The following is a 21,079-nucleotide window of genomic DNA, read 5'->3' on the forward strand; positions in this document are numbered from 1 at the left end:
AGTGCATTCTCTACCAGCGAGGGTGAGTTAATGTCACTATGACACCGATTAGGCCTGCCACCACTCTGTACATTGTGTCTTGACTAGGACTAAAAAAGCACTTGTAACAGAGATGCTTCATCGAACTGATCCTAGATCTGAGGTTCGGGGCAACTCCTCCCCCAATTATCTCATCACCACCACTCTAAATTCACAGCGAAACACAGGTCGAACTAGTCGGTTTCCAACATGAATTAAAACTGTTTTTAGATACACTACCGGTCAAAAGTTTTAGAACACATACTCATTCAAGGGTTTTTCTTTATTTTTACTATTATCTACATTGTAGAATAATAGTGAAGACATCAAAACTATGAAATAACACATATGGAATCATGTAGTAACCAAAAAAGTGTTAAACAAATCCAAATATATTTTAGATTTGAGATTCTTCAAATAGCCACCCTTTATATATTGCACTGTGTTTTATTAATGTCTTCTGTGAGTCATTTAGAATCAATATAGGCAAGATACTGTAAATACAAACACTGACATAGCCTTGCAAGAGAGAATAGAAACCTTCATCTAAAACCACTAATGCAACGTGTATCTTGGAGTAAAACAAACAAATTAAACCACTTGAATACTTGCTCGTTTTCTCTATTTAAAAAAATAAATAAACTATATTCTCCATGTATCAGATGTCAGATGCTATTACATGTAATAGACAAACAAACACACCTAATGGGATAAGAAATGAGAAACCACTTTCTTACGCGCATTTCAATCAAAAAATCCCAGAGGTTGCTTTATTTTCACTTGAGTAACATACACATACAGAGACCCCCAACATCACAACCATCATCCTCCTTATCCTTCCAACTATCCTCCAATCCCCTATTCCATCACTCATCTCCCTTCCTCCTCTCCACCGCCTTCACCCTTCCCTCCAGGATGCTCAGGCGGTCTTCCACGTGGACTGTCTTTTCTGATCCGTAGCTGGCAAGCCCCAGAAGGGCACACCCGAGCACCAGGCCTGCCAACCGGACAGCTGTGGTGTCTGAACCAGCCTTGGAATCGCTGACGATCAGGCCGAAGAGCCACAGCGCTGTGCCCGCCTTCAGCATCCAGAACACCCTCCTCACCACGCCCACCAATAGGCGCAGGACAATGGACAGCACCCAGTAGCCAATCAGAGCCAGCAGAGCCCACTGACCTACTGAGGCCACGCCCTCTGGGGTAAAGTGAGGGAACGGCAGCTGGACTGGAGAGAGAGATGGAGGAAGAGAGTTTTGAGAGCGTGTTTAAATATTGCCGGGGGTAATTCAATTATTTTGTTGTCACTATCTTTATTCTAGAACTTGAGTCAGTGCAAATATCTCAAGTCACAAGGCGTGAGTGAATTTGAAGAGCAATCTCTTTGAAAACCAATAGCCTGTGTGCTGTTTAGATCCTATTACAGAGATCAAATCACAAACACAAAAGGAGGAACTCACACCCACACTTCCCAGTTTCCATATTACAAAGAGGGAGAGGCAGTTGTTGTCATTCCAACTTCTCTTAGGATGAAACAATAGATTTTCACTGGCACACAACTACTACGCAACTGCAGCTACAGGTTTGACGGACTAAAAGTGGGTGTTTTCTGCATGCCAGTGGTGTGGTAGATTTGAGCTCTCTAAACCCAAAGTAGATGTGATGCAGAAAGGATGAACCTACACACAAACTCGGTCACCCACCATCAACTCCTGTGACCCTGAGGATCTCTATGACGTAAACCGCGATGACATTCAGGCCGCTGGCAGCTCCCTCAGCCAGAAACCGGATCAACATCTCAAAGAACTAAGAGGGCGGGGGAGAGAAAGGGTGAGAAGAATGTTGACATGGCTTACAGTACAGCTTACATATTTGTACTATAAGGGGAGAATTAAAACTGTTGCTCTGGTAAAAAAATATCCGAGTCCTATTCTAGAGTAGAGGGACATACATTCACTTTAAAGTGGCCAACGAAGTCAGCCCATTTCCCCCCGCCTGTAGCTTACCTTATGTCCAGTAACATTCATTTCTTACCATGATCCTGTAGTGATAGTGCAGCACAACTGACAGTGACAAGTAATACCATTAAATTAGAATGACCACAGCTGTTGCTACAAGGTCAGCTATCAATCAGTATAAATAGGTGGCGTCTGCAGATATGGGTCACTGATTCAATCGTCCCACTCAACGCTGACCTAGATCTTTTTATGAGTGGTAGGTATGTTCGATTCCTACAATACAGATTGCCTTTGATCATACCGTTAGTTTAAACACAATGGCCAGTCGGTCACCATACAAGTGCAATCCATTTGTATTGAGCTAAATGATTGAGTCCCTATGCACAAATGCACAAGTGTCTTTCCCAGCTGGCATAATGGGGGTATTGTTGATGATGTAACACTTGTGTGTGGTGTGTGAGATCGAAGCTGTCCTTTTTTTAAAAAAAAGACTTGACAGCCGGACTGACAACTTCCCCCATTCTGGAGCAGCCCCTCTTAAACCTCTCCAACCCCCCCATCCCCCCCATCCCCAGACTGCTTAGCTGAGGTCAAGGGTAACCATAGTAGGACAGCCAGACTCTGCACCTGTTGCTACCCTACACAAGCAGCACTGTTCACTGTGTCAGAGCAGGCCAGAGACAACTGTCCATCTCTGTCAGCTTGTAATGTGTCCGCATGTAACTTTTAAAAAGGCACTCTAAAAATCTAAAACATGGGCAATCATTGTGGCTATGAATGTAGACTATATACAGTTACACAAACACATAAAACCATAACCACAACTGCCATAAAATGTAAGAATGATGTAGTAATTTGCCTATCTGTATAACACACATGCTGTATGAAGTGACTGACATGTGCCCTGCAAACAGAGCTATAAGGAGCTTTGTTCTGGACCTATTGTCAGAGCAGAGGTTAGTTAGATGAGGAACCTGGTGGTTTCTTACCATGGTCATGGTATAGACGTTCTCTTGCCCAAGTACTGACTCTAGATACAACAGCACACTCTGGGGTAGGGGTGCACAGAGTAGTGGCAGCAGGGGAGAGGGTGCATGGATATAAGCAGACATGAAATTAGGGCAGAGTAGAGGGGGGATCAGAGGAGAGATTATCAGGTAGTGAGTGGGGCAAGGGGAGAGAGGGAGATAGAGGGAAGGGGGTCGGGGAAGAAAATGGGAGTTGTTGGGGGGTGAGTGGAGGAGGTGATGAAGAGAGATTTGAGAAAGACAATTTTAGTTGACAGATAGAACCACAATCAAGAAATGCTTTTAAAAGGGAGCAAAGGTCACCCTTAGAAAGAAGATAGTTAGAAATATAAATGAAGTATAGTTAATTGATGAATGAATAGAATAACACAGGAAACAGGGGTGTAATCGTTAGTCCAAACGAGAGTTTTTATTCGACAAATTCAAGTAGGTCCCTCCCCGTTTCGTACTGTTTGCTTCCGTTTAAGAAATGTTTGCCAACAGAATCGGCGTAATGAATACGCCCCAAGATTGATTAAGTGCTGGTTAGATTTACTCAAATAGTCTACATTTTATGGCTTCTTTTCCAATCCTCCTTACCTCAACAGTCGTTTCGATTACATTGGTTCCCACCACGGACTCCACGTATTTGTGGACATCTTTACAGGTCCCCGTGACCAGGGACCGGAGACTGACTGATGCTGGGGCCGCTTGAGGGCTCTCCTCCGAAGGCATGGCCTGCACTACGCATCGCGCTGCCAAGCCGAGCATTAAAACAAGCGTGGATAATAAAACTGGTACTGAGGATGAATCTGCACGGTTGTAGGAAGTCATGTTGGAAAATCAAAATGTAGGCTCCTTCACGTGATAAATAGAATAGGCAATTCTATAAAGACGTTTTCTTGAGGATCAGCGCCTTGATCTATAGTCTCCAGATAAATGTATGTGGAAACGCTTCAAAAAGGCGTAGTAAAAATCAGGTTTAAAAATGGCTTCTGTTGACAGTCAGTCATTCAAACAAAGCGACCGAGCTGTAGGGGTAATATAATCTGGAAACACTAGCCTTGCAAACTTCTTGAGAAAAAAGAATTAGCTGGGGCCATACGCTAGTAGGCTACTCGTTGGTTGTATGATCAAACATACAATTTGGCACGTGCAGGTTATTCAATCACTGAATATCAGCTCAGCGTTTTTTTATTTATTATAAACTTTGGCAATGTTACCACAAACCAGGGCACCGTTCAAGGACATTTAATAACACAATTACTATATTTGGTATTGAACTGGTTAAGAATAGAACGACGTTAATTTCTGAAAATGTATCCTTTCCCTGCGGTGGATACAGTATCTTTTAAGGTTATCCGTTGCATTTACTTGCAACAATGTGTCAAGTTTCTTTTTAGGTTGGCGCTAAAAAGCTAAATTTTGGCAGGCGCGGGTCCTCAAAGTTGTTCGTTTTTGGCTTCAGTATTCCACACGGATATATTCCTTTGTTCAAGGGTTTGCGTCAAGTTCAACGCCACGATGGATTGTCTTGCATAAAAGCTTGTTTTTGTCGCTGCTGCCCTGTTGGCGCTACTTTCCCTCAAGCGATGCTGACTTCTGGTTTAGTACAATCCGACAGCTCTTCCTTCAAACCGGTCTGGGGGACTAGAGGGGGTGGTGGCCGTTTTGGTGCCTTCAGGAAGTATTCATACCCCTAGACTTTTTCCACATTTTGTTGTTACAGCCTGAATTTAAAGTGGATTACATTTAGATTTTGCGTTACTGACCTACACACAATACCCCATAATGTCAAAGTGGAATTACGTTTTTCGAAATGTTTACAAATTAATAAAAAAAATAAACCTTAAATGTCTTGAGTCAATAAGTATTCAACCTCTTTGATATGGCAAGCCTATGACTCTGTTCAGCAGTAAAAATGTGGTTACAAATCACTTAAGTTGCATGGAATCTTTTTGTGTTAATTAAGTGGTTAACGTGATTTTTGAATGACTACCCCATCTCTATACCCCACACATACAATTATCTGTAAGGTCCCTCAATCGATCAAATCAATTGTATTTGTTAATGCGGAATACAACAGGTGTAGACCTGACAGTGAAATGCTTAATTACAAGCCCTTAACCAACAATGCAGGTAAGAAAAATAAGTGTTAAGAAAGTATTTACTAAAATAAACTGAAGGAAAAAATAACTAAAGTGCAACAATAAAATAATAGTAGTGAGGCTATATACATGGGGTACCAGTACAGAGTCAATGTGCAGGGGCACACGTTAGCCGAGGTAATTGAGGTAATAGTGACTATGCATAGATAAACAGAGTAGCAGCAGCGTAAAAGGTGGGGTAGGGGGGACAATGCAAATAGTCCAGGTAGCCATTTGATTAGCTGTTCAGGAGTCTTATGGCTTGGGGGTAGAAGCTGTTATGAAGCCTTTTGGTCCTAGACTTGGCGCTCCGGTACCGCTTGCTGTGTGGTAGCATTTTGAACAGTCTGACTAGGGTGGCTGGAGTCTTTGGCAATTTTTAGGGCCTTCCTCTGACACTGCCTGGTATAGAGGTCCTGGATGGCAGGAAGATTGGCCCCAGTGATGTACTGGGCCGTACGCACTACCCTCTGTAGTGCCTTGCGGTCGGAGGCCCGAGCAGTTGCCATACCAGGCGGTGATGCAACCAGTCAGGATGCTCTCGATGGTGCGGCTGTAGAACCTTTAGAGGATCTGAGGACCCATGCCAAATCTTTTCAGTCTCCTGAGGGGGAATAGGCTTTGTTGTGCCCTCTTCACGACCGTCTTGGTGTGTTTGGACCATGATCATTTGTTGATGTGGACACCAAGGAACTTGAAGCTCTCAACCTGCTCCACTACAGCCCCGTCGATAAGAATGGGGGCGTGCTCGGTCCTCCTTTTCCTGTAGTCCACAATCATCTCCTTTGTCTTGATTATGTTGAGGGAGAGGTTGTTATCCTAGCACCACACGGCCAGGTCTCTGACCTCCTCCCTATAGGCTGTCTCATCATTGTCGGTGATCAGGCCTACCACAGTTGTGTCGCCGGCAAACTTAATGATGGTGTTGGAGTCGTGCTTGGCCATGCAGTCATGGGTGAACAGGGAGTACAGGAGGGGACTGAGCACGCACCCCTGAGGGGCCCCACTGTTGAGGATCAACGTGGCAGATGTGTTGTTACCTACCCTTACCACCTGGGGGTGGCCCATCAGGAAGTCCAGGATCCAGTTGCAGAGGGAGGTGTTTAGTCCCAGGGTCCTTAGCTTAGTGATAAGCTTTGAGGGCACTATGGTGATGAACGCTGAGCTGTAGTCAATGAATAGCATTCTCACGTAGGTGTTCCTCTTGTCCAGGTGGGAAAGGGCAGTGTGGAGTGCAATATAGATTGCATAATCTGTGGATCTGTTGGGGCAGTATGCAAATTCTCTGTTTCTAGTAGTGAATTTCAAGCGCAGATTCAACCACAAAGACCAGGGAGGGTTTTCAATGCCTCGCAAAGGGAACCGATTGGTAGATGTGTACACATAAAAAAGCAGACGCTGAATATCCCTTTAAGCATGGTGAAGTTATTAATTAGGCTTAGGATGGTGTATCAATACACCCAGTCACTACAAAGATACAGGCGTCCTTCATAACTCAGTTGCTGGAGAGGAAGGAAACTGCTCAGGGATTTCACTATGAGGCTAATCTCTCATGGACAGAGTCGCATGTAAATGGCGAGTGAAGTGACAACTTTGCAAGAATTTTACTTCTGGGTAACCGAAATTACCATGTGGCCAATGATGATTTAAAAAAAGAGTTTAATGGTTGTGATATGAGAAAACTGAGGATGGATCAACAGCATTTTAGTTACTCCACAATACTAACCTAAATGACAGAGTGAAAAGAAGGAATCCTGTACAGAATAAAAATATTCCAAAACATGCATCCTGTTTGCAACAACACACTTAATTAATACTACAAAAACTGTGGCCAAGAAATTCACTTTTTGTCCTGAATACAAAGCACATCACTGAGTACCACTTCATATTTTCAAGCATGGTGGTGGCTGCATCATGTTATGGGTACGCTTGTCATCAGCAAGGACTAGGGTCTTTTTTTTGGGGGGGAGGGGGGGGTGTAAAAATAAACGGAATACAGCTAAGCACTGGCAAAATCCTAGAAGAAAACCTGGTTCAGTCTTCTTTCCAACAGACACTGGGAGACAAATTCACCTTTCAGCAGGACAATAACATACAACAAGGCCAAATATACACTGGAGTTGCTTACCAAGACAACATTGAATGTTCCTGATTGGCCTAGTTACTGTTTTGACTTAAATCAGCTTGACTATCTATGGCAAGACTTGAAAATGGCTTTCTAGCAATGATCAACAACCAACTTGACAGAGCTAAAAATAAAATAAAAATTGTCAAATATTGTACAATCCAGGTGTGCAAATCTCTTAGAGACTCAGCTGTAATCGCTGCCAAAGGTGTTTAACGTATTGTCTTAGGGGGGTGAATGCATTTTGTGTAGATCGCTGAACAAACATTACAATTAAATACATTTTAATCCCACTTTGTAACAACACAATGTGGAAAAAGTGAAGGGGTGTGATTACTTTCTGAAGGCACTGTATAATAAGAACGGTTTGGAGAGTTGAGATTTGCACACTGGGATTTGTGGTCTCTTCAACGCTTGTTAAAGGTTAGAACAGAAAGATGATTTTGATGATAATGAATAGGCTATATAGCTTATAAAATGCTCAGACTAGACTGATAAAGAACTAATGGCAAGACAAGTATCTAGTTTTGATGGCAGTTTAATAACTTGCGGAGCAGCAATATTACACATTAGCATCAATTCAAGATATTGGTAGTCCCTGATGAGCCAGCTTTCAAATAAAAAAAAACATACAAATACAAGGAAAGCATCGACTGGTCACACAGAGTACAGGTGGAGCCTGCTGATCAAGAGACTCACCATTGATTTTCTAACCATCTAAGCAAATGGTTTGTCAGTTTTTCCCTCTCCCTCACACACATGCGTGTAAGCAGACATGCCCATGCACAGACACCACACCAGTCTAAAACCAGAGCCCGAGGGGCCCCCAGAAGGTTATCTGGTGTCTAGTTCCATGGGGCAGGAGCCGTAGGAGTACTGGGGTGAGAGAAGCTGAAAATATCAGTCATTATAAAAAGGTTATCAGGGTCTTCAGCATATCACTGCAGCCCTTCAGGACTAGAATTAAGTGAAAAGTCTGTAATTATCTAGTCCATCCAAAAAGAAGGGCGAGGGGATAGTAAAAAATAATGTACAAAAATGATCCAATAGCTACAGTCAACTATGGAAAAGCTTCAAGTCAAATCTCACTTTTCCCCCACACAAGGCCCTAGGTACTGTAACCCTAGTGTTGAGCCACAGGCACAGCGTCTCCTAAAGGCTTTCCTTCCAGCCAGACAGACAGGTAATGCACAGCCAGCAAATATAACCATGATCATGATCTCTATACAACAATGTAATGTAGGCCCAGTCCAGAAACAAGCCTTAGCGCACCCCACCCCCAGCAACATGGCGGAAATGCCACCTAGCCAATCAGAGCGCAAGGTGGATCTATTTCCATACTGATTACATGCCCATCCGATATTCTCAGATTTCCACACGTGTCTAGTCTCATTCCATCTCACACGCTAGTGGAGGGGGTGATGGAAGACAGTTTTGTTTGGCTGGAGAGAAAGCCTGTGTGGATACTGCTGACCTCCAGGCACTACTATCTATCCGATGTAGATGCGGTGGAAGTCGTTGGCGCCGAAGGCGGCGTTGCACTTGGGGCACTTCCTCTGGCGCGTGTCGTAGCGCGTCTTGACGCACTCGAAGCAGAAGACGTGGAAACACTTGGTCAGGACGGCGTCCTTTACCCGGGAGTTGCAGCACGGGCAGGTCAGACGCGCCTGGGGGAGGGAGAAAGAGAGGGTTAAAGAGAGAGAGGGGGAAAGAGAGAAAAATGGAGGCCAGAAAGATGGAGAGAGAGATGAGAGAGATTGATAGAACAGGTTAGTTAAGGCTGAAATACACTACATGGTTTTTGCTGGGTCTACGGGCCCTACACATCAGAAAACATCTCACATTTAACGATTCAGTCAAGCCAAATCCTAGTTAACTAGTAATCTGCCAAGGCGCCGCCGCGGCAGTACGATTGGACAATCGGGCCAGAATTGGCTGTATTTGCTGGGCAGGTTTATGCATGTGTAATAAGGAAAACATCATTGCAACTGAGGAAAATGCTGCGTTCCTTTATGTGCATTGTTATCAGGGTTCTAGTGCACCCGGTGCGCGACGCTCCGCCACTTCTCAGAATGGTGCTCGTTTAAATGTTAGATTTTTTGTTCAATATCAATAGGTCTCGCAAGATCTCTTAATGATTCATTAGTATGCTAGGCTCTAATGTTAGACCAAAAACACCACGTAATTAGGCTACTTTCGACATATTATTATGATTGTGATGAATGGCAAAAAAAAAAAAAGATCATGCCACCAGAACTCAACAGCGGGCGCCACTAGGCTTAATATGCTTTGATTGTGGAAGTGTAGCTTTTTCACTCCCTTTGCTCTAAAGTTGGATTAAACAGTAGTTAGGTTACTTAGCCTACATCATTGAAACTGATTGGGATCTGCTGGTTGGCATGCAGATGCAGCATGGACGTTTCACCCATAAAACGTGAAGAGGACAATATGGATTGTCGATTTTGCAAAAAGAGCTTGAGGTAAGAACAGGTTTAAATGCAACTTGTAAAATACCCCCAGCAGACCAGCTAAGTGGGGTAGGTGAAGAGCACCTTTATAATTCTAAGTAGCTGATTGGCTGACGTTGGGACCTGCCTCTCATCTGCTTTGAGCACTGCTCGCACTTGGCTATAATGGCAGATGAGGCCGAATATATTCGACATGTTTGAAAATTATCGGGACGCCGTAAGTGCCCGGGAGCCCGTGACAGGGATCAACCGCAAATCTGGTATGCGCTTCACTTTACGGGCTGCAGCATTACGTTTTACTCCGGTTTTACTCCAGGCTTGCTCCGATTTCCTCCGTTTGCAAAAAGGTGCAGAGAGCTGATCGGGATGCGTAGATCAGGCTAAAACCGTGTAGTGTTTGCCCAGCTTTACCTTTATAGTGGCATTTTTACAGACCCATATTAAGCATACAGTACACCTGGTGTAAAAAGCATGTTCATCCAGACTACCTTGTAATCGTTGATTTCCTCATTGAGGATGTCGTCTCCGTTGCGGACGGTCTCGGCAGGTTTCTTGGCCTTCTCAATCTTCCTCCGCAGTTTGGAGATGTCCTCCTAAAACACAGCATGGGAAGGAAGAAAAGAGTTCAGCAGGGTGCTCCAATCAGTAAATAAACTAAAGTTCATTCTGTTCAAGTGGATTTGAATCGTCTGTGTGTGTGTATGTGTTTACACGTGCACATGGACAGTTAACAAAATGTGGCGCGTGTGTGCATGTGTTTGTGGCCTGACCTGTGCGCGGCGTGCATTGAAGGACTGCTTCTCTTTGGAGATGCTGTTCTCTATGACCTCCTCCCTGACGGTACCCAGTCTCTGCTGCACCTGGTCCAGCTGACTACACACCTCGTCCGACAGCACCGCTGACTCCTGGGTCTAGAGAGGGGGAGGAGGGAGCAGGAGGGGGTGCAGAAAGCAGGTACTTTGCATGTTGGCATTTTTTAAGGAAGTTGGTGTTCTTTGTGTTAGTACTTATCTATACTTGTTGTGTGTATGTGTGTGTGTCCATGGTGTGTGTGTGCGTGCATAAGTGTCATTTTCCACAGGTGTGTTTTTGCAACCTTGCGTTTGTTCATGTCCAGTGCTTGTGTTCTCAGAGCCAGCTCTCTCTCTGCAGTACCGATGGTGCCCTGGAGGAGGCGCTCCTTCTCCTCCAGCTTCTTCACCACCTGCAGCTGGGCATCCACCTGAGAAAGACAGAGAGAGAGATGGAGAGAGAGAGAGTGATAGAGAAATAATGAGAGATGGCCAGACATAGGCTCCATTATTTGCTACTGTCAAGTTACTGGCTTTCCCTGACCCAAAAGTCACCCTGAACTGTGCAGCTGCCATTTAGACGTTCAAATCACTTTATTGCACTGTTTCAATCACCTGCTCTCACCTGCGTTTTGAGCGTGAGCAGCTGGTCGGCAAGCTCCTCCTTCTCTTCCTTGAGCAGCTTGTGGATCTGGTTGGACTTGATGCGTTCCGACATCAGTTTGAAGTTGGCGTCGTCCTTCTCCCTGAGCTGCTGCATCAGCCGGATGTTCTGCTCCTGCATGTCCTCAAAGGCCTGGCCCGTCACGTCCATCTCACTCAGCAACGCATCCTCCTCCTGGGGAGAAGGGGGAGAGACAGGGGGGAGGGAGATAGTGGCGTGGTGAAGACGAAAGGAGTGAGAGGGAGGGGTGGGAGAGAGAGTGGAGGAAGAGCGAGGGGAGGGTAGCAGAGGGGTGGAAGGGAAGGAGGGAGAGGGTAGTGGAGGGGTGGAGAAGAAGAGCGAGGGAGGGGTGGTAAAGAGGGAGTGGTAGACAGAGACAGAAAAGTGGGTTAAAGAATGGATCGATGGAAGAGCAAAGTGGGATGAAATGTTGGTGTGAGAAATTAGTCTAAAGTATGATGCTCAAATGCACACACACACCTGCTTGGCCAGGGAGAGCTTCTTGTTGAGGATGTTGATTTGTTCCTCGACAGAGCGGATCTTCCTCAGTGCCTCCTCATCGGCCATCTTCTTCCCCTCCCTCCTCTCCCTCTCCTCCAGATCCCTTAGACGCTGCTTCAGCTCCTCCGCCTGACAGTGAATACACAGCTGTTATCACAATCAATAAATCACTTCCCTATGAGTAAAATATGTTGGAAATATGTATTTTTGGTTGAGAATATGTATTTCTGGTTGAAAATACGCATTTCTGGTTGAAAAGACGATAAAAATATGGCTTTCCAACATCTTGTGCTCACTGGGTTATTATCACCCAATAGTAACTCAATATACAGAGAGCACACAGCGGTTATATCACTGTTATACCATCAATCAATTACTACCACGTTTCACTTTTTTTCTAAGTAGCATCAGCTAAGTGTGTACTTCTGACTTGGCCTTCTTCTCAGCGGCCATGAGCTGGACTTTGTCCCTCTGCTCTTTGGGTGCAGAGCGGTACATATCCAACAGTAGCTTCATCTCCCTCTGAGACTCCTGGGCTTTCCTACAGGGACAGAGCCTTCGTCAGCAACATTATCATTATCATCATCCTCATTATCATCACCCCAATCATCAATCATGACTGTCATCATAATCAAACTTACTTCAGCTCCGCCCCGACAATTTTCAGTTGCTCCACCTCCTTCCTCTTTGGTCCTCCAATCACAGAAGGGCGCTCCGGAGCAACCTCCTCCGATTGGTTGCTGGTCCCAGCCTTCTCCTTCTCCTCGGTCCCACCCCTTCCACGTGTTGGCCTCTCTCCCTCCCTCTCTCGTTCCTTTTCCTTCTCTTTGATTTCTCCCTCTGTCTCTGTCCCAGGCTCTGTCTTCACTGAGGTACCTACAGAGAGAGGATGAATATCAGTTAATAAAGAGTTAATAAATAGTTAATAAATGACTAATTAACACTTAATAACACTTACTAGTGCTGGTGGGTGTGGCTGAACCGTTGTCAGACTCCACCTTGATGGTGACATCAGCAGAGGCAGCGGGCGTCAGGGGGGAGGTGGTCTCTACCTTCACGTCCAGCTCCGTACTGGATTGTGATTGGAGGATAGCACTGCCCTTCTTAGTACGAGCCTATGAGAGGAGGGAATTGCACAGATGAATATTGCAGATAGAGAATCTCTCTCTTTATGGGCTTCTCTACCTTACAGTCTCTCTTCTTCCCTCCCTGCATGCCTCTTACACACTCGCTCTCTCCATCTCCCTCTTGCCCTCCCTCTGTCTCCCTTACCTGGCTGAGGTTAGTCTGTGCCTCTCTCAGTCTCAGTTTGTATTTCACCACCTCTCCCTTCATATGCTGGTTGTGTGTCTGCAGGGTGCTGATCAGGTGACGCATCTCCCTGTTGATAGGACCTGAGAGAGGGATAGAGAGAGAGAAAAGAGGAAGAAAATAGATGAGGTTTTCAAGGAGTATCTGAAACTGTGCCTAAACACGGTGAGCGTGAGGCCAGATTTATTTTCATTTGAGGTGAAGACGCTGACCTGCTTGTTCATTGGCAGCGAGGGTCTGTTCAAATTCGATCCTGAGCATCTCGTACTCCTTCCTGACCTGGGCCAGAGTGTCCTCTAGCTGGAACACCTCAGTACGCACCTTCCTCTGGAGAGACACCTCGTCATTCTGGAACACAGACAAGAGGCGGTTACACACCCTCGTTGTTGTTGAATAAAGATGCTAAACTCACACACATCATTCTCCATTAAAGACGCTAAAGTCAGACACACGCTCACAGGCACACACGCATGCACACAAACACACCTCCATGTGTTCTAGCTGTCGGAGGCGTGCCGTCTTGGTGGTGTTGAGGCGCGTGCGCGTCTCGTCCAGCTGAGACTTGAGGCCCACAGACTCGTTGTAGAGGACAGAGAACTGGGACTGGAGACAGCGGTACTCTGAGCTCTCCCTCACCACCCCCTCAGCACGACTCAACAACTCCACCTGACAGAGAGAGGCAGAGAAGGAGAGAGAGAGGGGGACGAGAAAAATGAAATGGAGTGAGAGAGAGGTGAAGAGATACAGAAAGCATGAGAGAGGGAGAGAAGTGAGAGACAGATCAAAGAGAGGAGAGAAGTGAGAGAGAGAGAGAGAGAGAGATCAAAAAGAGGGAGAGAAGTGAGAGAGACAGATCAAAGAGGGAGAGAAGTGAGAGAGAGACAGATCAAAGAGGGAGAGAAGTGAGAGAGAGACAGATCAAAGAGGGAGATAAGTGAGAGAGAGACAGATCAAAGAGAGGGAGAGAAGTGAGAGAGATCAAAAATAGGGAGAGAAGTGAGAGAGAGAGAGAGATCAAAGAGAGGGAGAAGTGAGAGAGAGAGAGATCAAAAAGAGGGAGAGAAGTGAGAGAGACAGATCAAAGAGGGAGAGAAGTGAGAGAGAGAGAGAGATCAAAAAGAGGGAGAGAAGTGAGAGAGACAGATCAAAGAGAGGGAGTGAAGTGAGAGAGAGGAGATACAGATTGGTGGTGAGCAAAGCAACAGGGAAAGCAGCAAAAACCTCCACCTATCTATTTACCTTCATTTGACTGGTTTGGTTGGCTGAGTAAGGACGTGGGACCTCAGGTAATCCAATGGCTGGGTTGGGGGAGAGAGCCATAGGATTCTGGTGGCCCAGGCCCTGGGTCAGGCTCTGCAGGCTCACCTTCATGTTGCTGTTCTCCTGGTTGACCGTCTGCAGGTCCAGCTGCAGCCGCTGCAGCTCGCTCAGACGGTTCTCCGCCAGCTCCCTGTTCTCCTCCAACTCACTGTTCATCTCCTCAAACTGACAGGGAGAGAGGAGAAGAGAGGGGGGAGGCAGAAAAAGAGGGGGGCAAGGGGAAAGGAGAGGAAGAGCGTAGGAGAATTAAAGAGTTATAACTCCAGGTCCATGCAGTTTCTGACAAGTACAATGCCAGAACAAAGAGGATGTTTTTGTACCTTTCTCTTGTTGATGGTAATGGTTCCACACACACTGCTGGCCTCCCCACACACCTTGTAGCCTTTACTGTTCACCTGGGAGGAATAACACAGTGGCCATGGAATAAACACTTTTACATTCACATGGATATAGTTCTGTGGTATATGAACCACAATGACACAGAAATACTTCATTTCAAAATGGTAAGCATAGGCCACGGTAGCTGTCAAACACACATTGCTGCAAAGAGAGAGAGGGACTCAGTCTCACGTGGATTCACAAAAACATACAGCCGCAGTCTTACCCTCTCCAGGATTTCTCCCAGGTGTGTGTTGAGGCGGTTCTCTCTGCGTCGGATCTTCTCCATGTCCCACTGGAGCGCCTCGATGAGGCCCTGCAGCTCATTGACCCGCGTGTCTGCCCTCGCCACTGCCCAGCCCAGAGAACGAGACTACAGATGAACAGGGAAACAGAATCACTGTTAATATGATCGCTGGGGTGATCCATTAGTAATGTACATAGTGTAGCGGGAGATAAATAAAACAGACTCAGTACTAGACGTGTTATGATGCAAGATATCAAATCACCTCGCTAGTCATGTGACTGTGCTTCTGCTGAAGGTCCTCAGTCAGATGACGCAGCCGGTCGTTCTCATTGGACAGGAGGGTGTTGAGCTGGGCGGCGACCTGCCACACGGAGCCCTCTGGAAATACAAGACATGATGTCATGACATTACTACTCTTGACTCACACAACAAGGTACTACCTCAAGGAACTAACTCAATGCCAATACCACCTTCTGCTCCAAAACGGCAAAAAACACTTACACCCTTGCTGCTCTCACCATCCCGAAAACCCTACCCTCCACACCTATCCACAACCCTCACTGCTTACACTCCTTCACGTCTCATTCCCTCCCTCCCTCCCTTTCCCCCCCAACCCCTCTCTCTCCCCCGCCACCTGCTCCAGAGTCCTGGTCCTTCTTTAGCTGCTCCACGGTGGTCTTCAGGCTGTCGTAGATCACCACCACGCGGTTGGCCTGCTTCTGGCTGGACTCCACCCTCTCCTGCAGCTCTGCCTCCATCTCCTCGCTGCTGCTGCTGGCCAGTGTGGCCAGGAAGGATGTGGTCGTCTCCCCCTGGTGGCCTGGAGGACAACCACAAGGTGAAGAAAGGAGTTAATCCTACTCTGAACTTGAGGGTCTCCGCGGGACTGATTTCTTCATCCCGCTCCCGCCTGCTCCCACTGCTTTTCATACCGCACCCGACTGCTCCCGCTGACTTGTTGTCCAACTCCCACCTGCTCCCGCAAGAACTGGTCCCGAACCCGACCGCAGTCCCACAATGTTATTTTAGGTGTATGTGATGCAGCTCGCTTTGCAGCCCCAACAAGATCCCCCCAAAATGTAAATAATATAGCCAAAGAAATCAGTTTAAATATCAGCGATTCTCACGTGGCACATTATATTAGACTATGGGTATTATTGGGCTATATCAGCCAATAGGCTAGACGTAGTTTGAAAGAGCAGAGTTCGGGCGAAATAGAACAGCAAAGCGGACACTTCCACTTGACTTGAGATATAATGTTTTGCATTACTTTTAGGGTCGGGACGATTTGCAGGCAGAGTCAAATAAATGTGTTATTAATATTTATTTCTAGTCAATGTCGGAGCCTAAACTATGGCAGGGCTCCAGACTGTGACCATTTAGTCGCATTTTGCGTCCCTTTAACTTGGCTGTGCGAGTTAAATGTTTGATTGGTCGCACTGGTGCGAGCTGCACATTGTACCTGGTCACCTCAATCAAAACATCCTATAAAACCATGAATTTGTTAAAAAGTAAAGTGCATTATCCTCATGACTCCTGTGCCTACCTGTTTCGCTGGGGCCGGCTGCTGTAATGAGCGAGCCTCTCACACTCTCTCGCCTCCCTCGTGATTGTATATCATTTCAAAATGCAATTATTAAAAGAGACGAGGGTCTCAGCTTTCTGTAGGTATAATTTTTATTTAGCTACGATTGTTATTGATGGGTTCTGACTTATAAACTAGAAATATCCTTAATCATGTCACAGAGGGAGAGAGAAGAATGCAGGACGTGTAAGTACTGGCAGAACATGTTATTGTTAATTATCAAGTATCCTATGGAAATGAGGAGTTCTATAGTCTGGTTTCGACACCAGAAGTTAATGGTTATCTGTAAGAGGAATGTATATGGTGGAGGTAATCACATGGTTGCAGTCACTGATAAGGGTGGATGGCTGTGGATCAGTGAGGAGTGAGGAATGAGGTCAGGTCAGGTCACATTAAGGGAGAAGGAAAAGTTTATTGCCCGCATCACTTAACTTCCTGCCTAGCAATAAACATGTAATGTTTAGAGGGAAGGAGGATACTTCACCCAAATTGGGGTATATATACACTTGTGCTGGTGGAAACATGTCTTTGTCTTATGCAGCTGTGTGACCCAGTGGGTGAATAAACTTGGTTTGAGCTTTACTAGTCGTCCGTCGGTTTTTACCTTGTTATTTAGAACCTAACATTATTGAGCTCAAAGCACACTGTTTTACAATAAAGTTTTCTGATAACAAATATACAAAGCGCACAATGAACAACAGTGCATGAATGAGTAGGTGTGTCCAAACTTTTGACTGGTAGTGTATATATATAAAAATAGCCTTATTGTCAACCCAAATATGTTTTGCTGCTTGGACATGTTAGATGTAACAACTTCTTTATTGAATACCATCTCAGTAGTCTATTACACTTCTTAAAGGAATACTTCGGGATTTTGGCAACGAGGCCCTTTATCTACTTCCCCAGAGTCAAAAGAACTTGTGGATACCATTTTTATGTCTCTGTGTCCAGTATATAAGAGGTAGTTTCGCCAACCAATGCTAACTAGCGACTAGACGTCTATGGGTGTCTGCTAGCATGTGAAGTATCCCTTTAATAAAAGATTGTGAATTACTTCATAAGATGATGACTCAAATTGATTCTATTGTGTGACACTGCTAAAACATTTTTTATCCCGGTGCCACCAAATTATGGGCTGGTGCAACTAACTGAAAACCAGTGCCACCAGGGGAAAATGTTAGTCTGGAGTCCTGTATAATAGCATATCATATTTAGGAAGTTAATGTCCATGGAAAGACCGTGCTTCTCCGCCCATGCATATAGCCTACAGGCTATTTAATTGAGAACACACATATTAGCGCACTTGATCTCACATGCCCAACAAAAGAGAACTACTGAACACGAAGGAGCAAGAATGAGCCTATGTGAATAGTGCGACAAAGAGGTGCTTTTAAATAGCAGGGATGCAAACTGGTGAGGGCGCAAACGCGTAAATTACAAGAAAATGTGCTTATTTTCCGAGTGGGATTGTCACGATACCTACATTTGACTAATGATGTGATACCAGGTCAAGTATCACTATACCATTCTGCACGTCTGCTACACAAAAACCTGTCCCTGATATTCACACCTCTACTCAATACAAACCATTGAATTTTACTTCACACTGCTTACTGTATAATAGAATAGGCTACTGCAGAAAATGCCTGATTTGTTCATATCCAAAGGCCTACCTGTGATTTAGCAGGAGGAATGTAGTAAGGAATAGAAAATGCATAATGACCTGCATTTTCCTTGTGGCAGTAAGGGGGTTAAACACACTATGAAACCATCTTTAGCCTACTCTTCAGACAACCTTACACACATAGACCTCCACTTCCTCCCTCCCTCAAACACCACACACACACACACCCACCCTCTTGCTCGCTCACTCATTTTCGCTCTCTCTCTCACACACACATACAGACAGGCACACCACCCACACTCTTTCTCCCACTCTCAGACAAAAGTTACGCACCAAACAGAATTTAAGAAACACCAGAGAAAGAGATTTATAATTTAGATATACAGCACCCTCCGTAATTTTTGTGTCAGTGACAAATTGGGGACAGTGACATGGTTTCTGGAATTATATAAAATGTGCGCCAACGCTGGTAGAAAAGGGAGAAGGCATAACTTTTGAGTGGTTTGGCCTAGAGACATCCGGTTTTCAGAAATGTAAAGGCGCAAGCATGACTGGCACTGTGCTCCGTGTAGTGGCACTCAGAGGCTGCGTGATAGTGAAGCCTAGTCGGACTGGCCTTTGCTCTTGTTCTTACAGGTGAAATTAAAAGATACAATGTATCCACTTCGCTCGCGCTGCGAGACGCTCCAATAACTAAACAAATGTAACAACATAAGCCTCATCACTGTCTGCACACCCCAGATGGACATCACAGCTAAATTCCATTTGAAAACTGATGGAGATGTGCAGAAAGTCGTGACAGAGAGAAGCGGCTGAGTAGGCTAATGTAGGGCTAATGCTAATGACTGGTTAGGGGATGTGGCTGGCTGATATCAGCTGTCACACGTGATATTGGATAAAGCACTCATTCTGGTATTCACATTGTAGGACAAGTAGGGAGGCATTCTGTCCTCAGTCAATAATTTCGATATGAGAAATATACCCCCCCCCACCAAAACGTTTTGCATCCCTGTAATAGGCATACAATAGATAACAGCGCTCTACTCTGAACCAAAAAGGCTTTATTTCATCAATCTCCATACATTGTACTCTTCTGCTCTACATCTTGTGTCAGGCACCCTGTCACAAACTCTTCAGAGTACCCTCTTCATCGGTCTCTTGCTCCTGACCCAACTCCTGTCCTCTTCTCTTAGTGTTCTCCTCTCTCCATCCTTCCCTCCTTCCTTTCTACATATCTTTCTCTCTTCCACTGTACCTCTGTCTTTGACTCTCTCCTGGTTGGAGTCGCCGTCAGGTTCTGGGGTGTCAGGCTTCAGGCTCCGCCCCTCTCCAGCCGGGGTTTCCACAGACTCGCTTCCTGACTCATCGTAGCGCCTTCCAATCAGGCACACATTGTCATCAAACTAAGAGAAGGGGAGAAAGGGTGAAGTAGATGTTAATCAGAATACAGATAATAGTTGTATTTGCAAATGTTGATCTATGTGCAATGTTTTAATTGCATATTGTTCATTATTTGAATGAATAGTTACCTGATTCCAGTATCTGTTCAGGATCAGTAGGCTGGCGTCATCAGTTGCTTGACGAGTCTCCAGTCTCTCGATCCTCTCTCTCAGCTCATCCTCAATCACCTGCAAAGCATCGATCCTATTGTTGAGTATTATCGATGTATGGAATGAAAACAGGGGTTGTGTGTGTATGTGTGAGAGATGAGTGAGAGAGAGAGACCGAGTGAGTGAGACCGACTATATATACCTGTCTCTGATCGAGCGATTCTCCCAACTTCCTGTTCTTCACCTGGAGAGCTTTGACATCCTGTTCCTCCTGAGCACAAGAGAAAGATACCAATGAAATGATGGAAACAACACAATCAATGACATTGCTGACGAGTCATAACAACTATCAGATGTAAAGGCAGACAGACCTACAAACAGACACAGCAGGAGAAATGCAGGAGAAATACAGGCTAGGCACTTTTCAGCTCTCTCACCGAGTTGGAAACCCCTCCGAGTTTGATGACTGTTTCCACAGCAGTGGTCCCTCCTGCAGTAGAGCTGACCCCTGGACCCCCATCCTCTCCTCCCTCTTGCCCCCTCCGTTTCTCAGGGGACGCACTGGACGAGGAAGAGGGGACGCTGGAGTCACACAGACGCTTCTGTCCCGACATCCTCACACTGCTGCAGTAGATCAAGGGAGAGATTAAATATTTGCACATTAACATCCTCAGCGAAATTACGTTGCCACGAGCAGCACCGCAGATATTGCAACGAGTGAGATGCAATACGTTCTAATATAGTCACGCACAGTATCTGCGCATGGGGGTTCGCTAAGAGTTGTTAGAGGGTGGTAGCAAAGACAGTACACTATGAAGATAGGCTAAAACTACTTCTCCAATAGAAATCCCCGACCACAGGCGATGTCATGGCGACATTGGCTAGGGTTAATACACATCATTGGCTTCAACGCGCTTAGTTGTTGCGGATATTGACCCGCTATGCTGTTTACTTTTTGCACCGACCTACCTTTAAGTATTCGTTTTGGAAATCCCACGTAGCTAGGTATAGTCCTTAGCCAATACCTAACTATATAATTTCAAAAGAACAGACATTTGTTTTAATTCATGCCAAAGCCATTTCGGCTATTTGGCCATGTTCAATTAACCCGTTTAGCTAGTTAATTGGCTAATTCACAAACACTTTGTAGATAGCAGTAACGTTTAGCTCATGTTAGCCAGCTAGCTACAGTAGCTAGGTAATTCAAATATACCACACGCTATAACATTTTACTGGGGCCCTTTCAATCAATGCATTTGATCTGTTATTCCATGTAGATTCAGTGGTTTGATTTAAATTCCTTACAAATTTTCATAAAATAGTGTTATTTACTGATTCTGTCTGTGAACGTTGATGTTTCGGCTATCTTCCGGAAACGGAAGTAGCCA

General features: G+C 45.3%; 2 protein-coding genes across 8 annotated transcripts; both read right to left on the reverse strand.

Annotated features, from left to right (window-relative positions):
- Positions 1-756: 756 nt before the first annotated feature.
- LOC121544342 lies at positions 757-4,666 on the reverse strand. Of its 2 annotated transcripts, XM_041854272.2 has the most exons (4): positions 3,581-4,666; positions 2,963-3,022; positions 1,719-1,821; positions 757-1,243 (listed from the first exon to the last, which is right to left on the reverse strand). In XM_041854272.2, exons 1-4 carry the CDS (start codon positions 3,812-3,814, stop codon positions 885-887), a joined length of 756 nt encoding a protein of 251 aa, XP_041710206.1. In that variant the 5' UTR covers positions 3,815-4,666; the 3' UTR covers positions 757-884. The 2 variants fall into 2 exon arrangements, with proteins under 2 accessions (XP_041710206.1, XP_041710213.1); XM_041854279.2 differs by lacking the exon at positions 2,963-3,022 and having other exon boundaries at positions 3,581-4,662.
- A 3,108-nt stretch (positions 4,667-7,774) lies between these two features.
- Positions 7,775-21,079, reverse strand: LOC121544358 (E3 ubiquitin-protein ligase BRE1A). 6 transcript variants are annotated; one of them, XM_041854297.1, is made up of 23 exons: positions 21,024-21,069; positions 20,661-20,720; positions 20,129-20,315; positions 19,894-19,962; positions 19,671-19,769; positions 19,397-19,544; positions 15,567-15,752; positions 15,195-15,310; positions 14,912-15,058; positions 14,628-14,702; positions 14,227-14,472; positions 13,474-13,653; positions 13,200-13,335; positions 12,949-13,070; positions 12,635-12,791; positions 12,318-12,552; positions 12,100-12,217; positions 11,656-11,805; positions 11,137-11,349; positions 10,817-10,942; positions 10,491-10,631; positions 10,209-10,313; positions 7,775-8,919 (listed from the first exon to the last, which is right to left on the reverse strand). In XM_041854297.1, the coding sequence occupies exons 3-23, from the start codon at positions 20,303-20,305 to the stop codon at positions 8,743-8,745; spliced, it is 3,123 nt and encodes a 1,040-aa protein (XP_041710231.1). In that variant the 5' UTR covers positions 20,306-20,315; positions 20,661-20,720; positions 21,024-21,069; the 3' UTR covers positions 7,775-8,742. The 6 variants fall into 6 exon arrangements, with proteins under 6 accessions (XP_041710231.1, XP_041710239.1, XP_041710247.1 ...); XM_041854305.2 differs by having other exon boundaries at positions 20,997-21,031; XM_041854313.1 differs by lacking the exon at positions 20,661-20,720 and having other exon boundaries at positions 21,024-21,079.

Source organism: Coregonus clupeaformis, chromosome 3 (assembly GCF_020615455.1).
Source record: "Coregonus clupeaformis isolate EN_2021a chromosome 3, ASM2061545v1, whole genome shotgun sequence".
Classification (NCBI taxonomy): domain Eukaryota; kingdom Metazoa; phylum Chordata; class Actinopteri; order Salmoniformes; family Salmonidae; genus Coregonus; species Coregonus clupeaformis.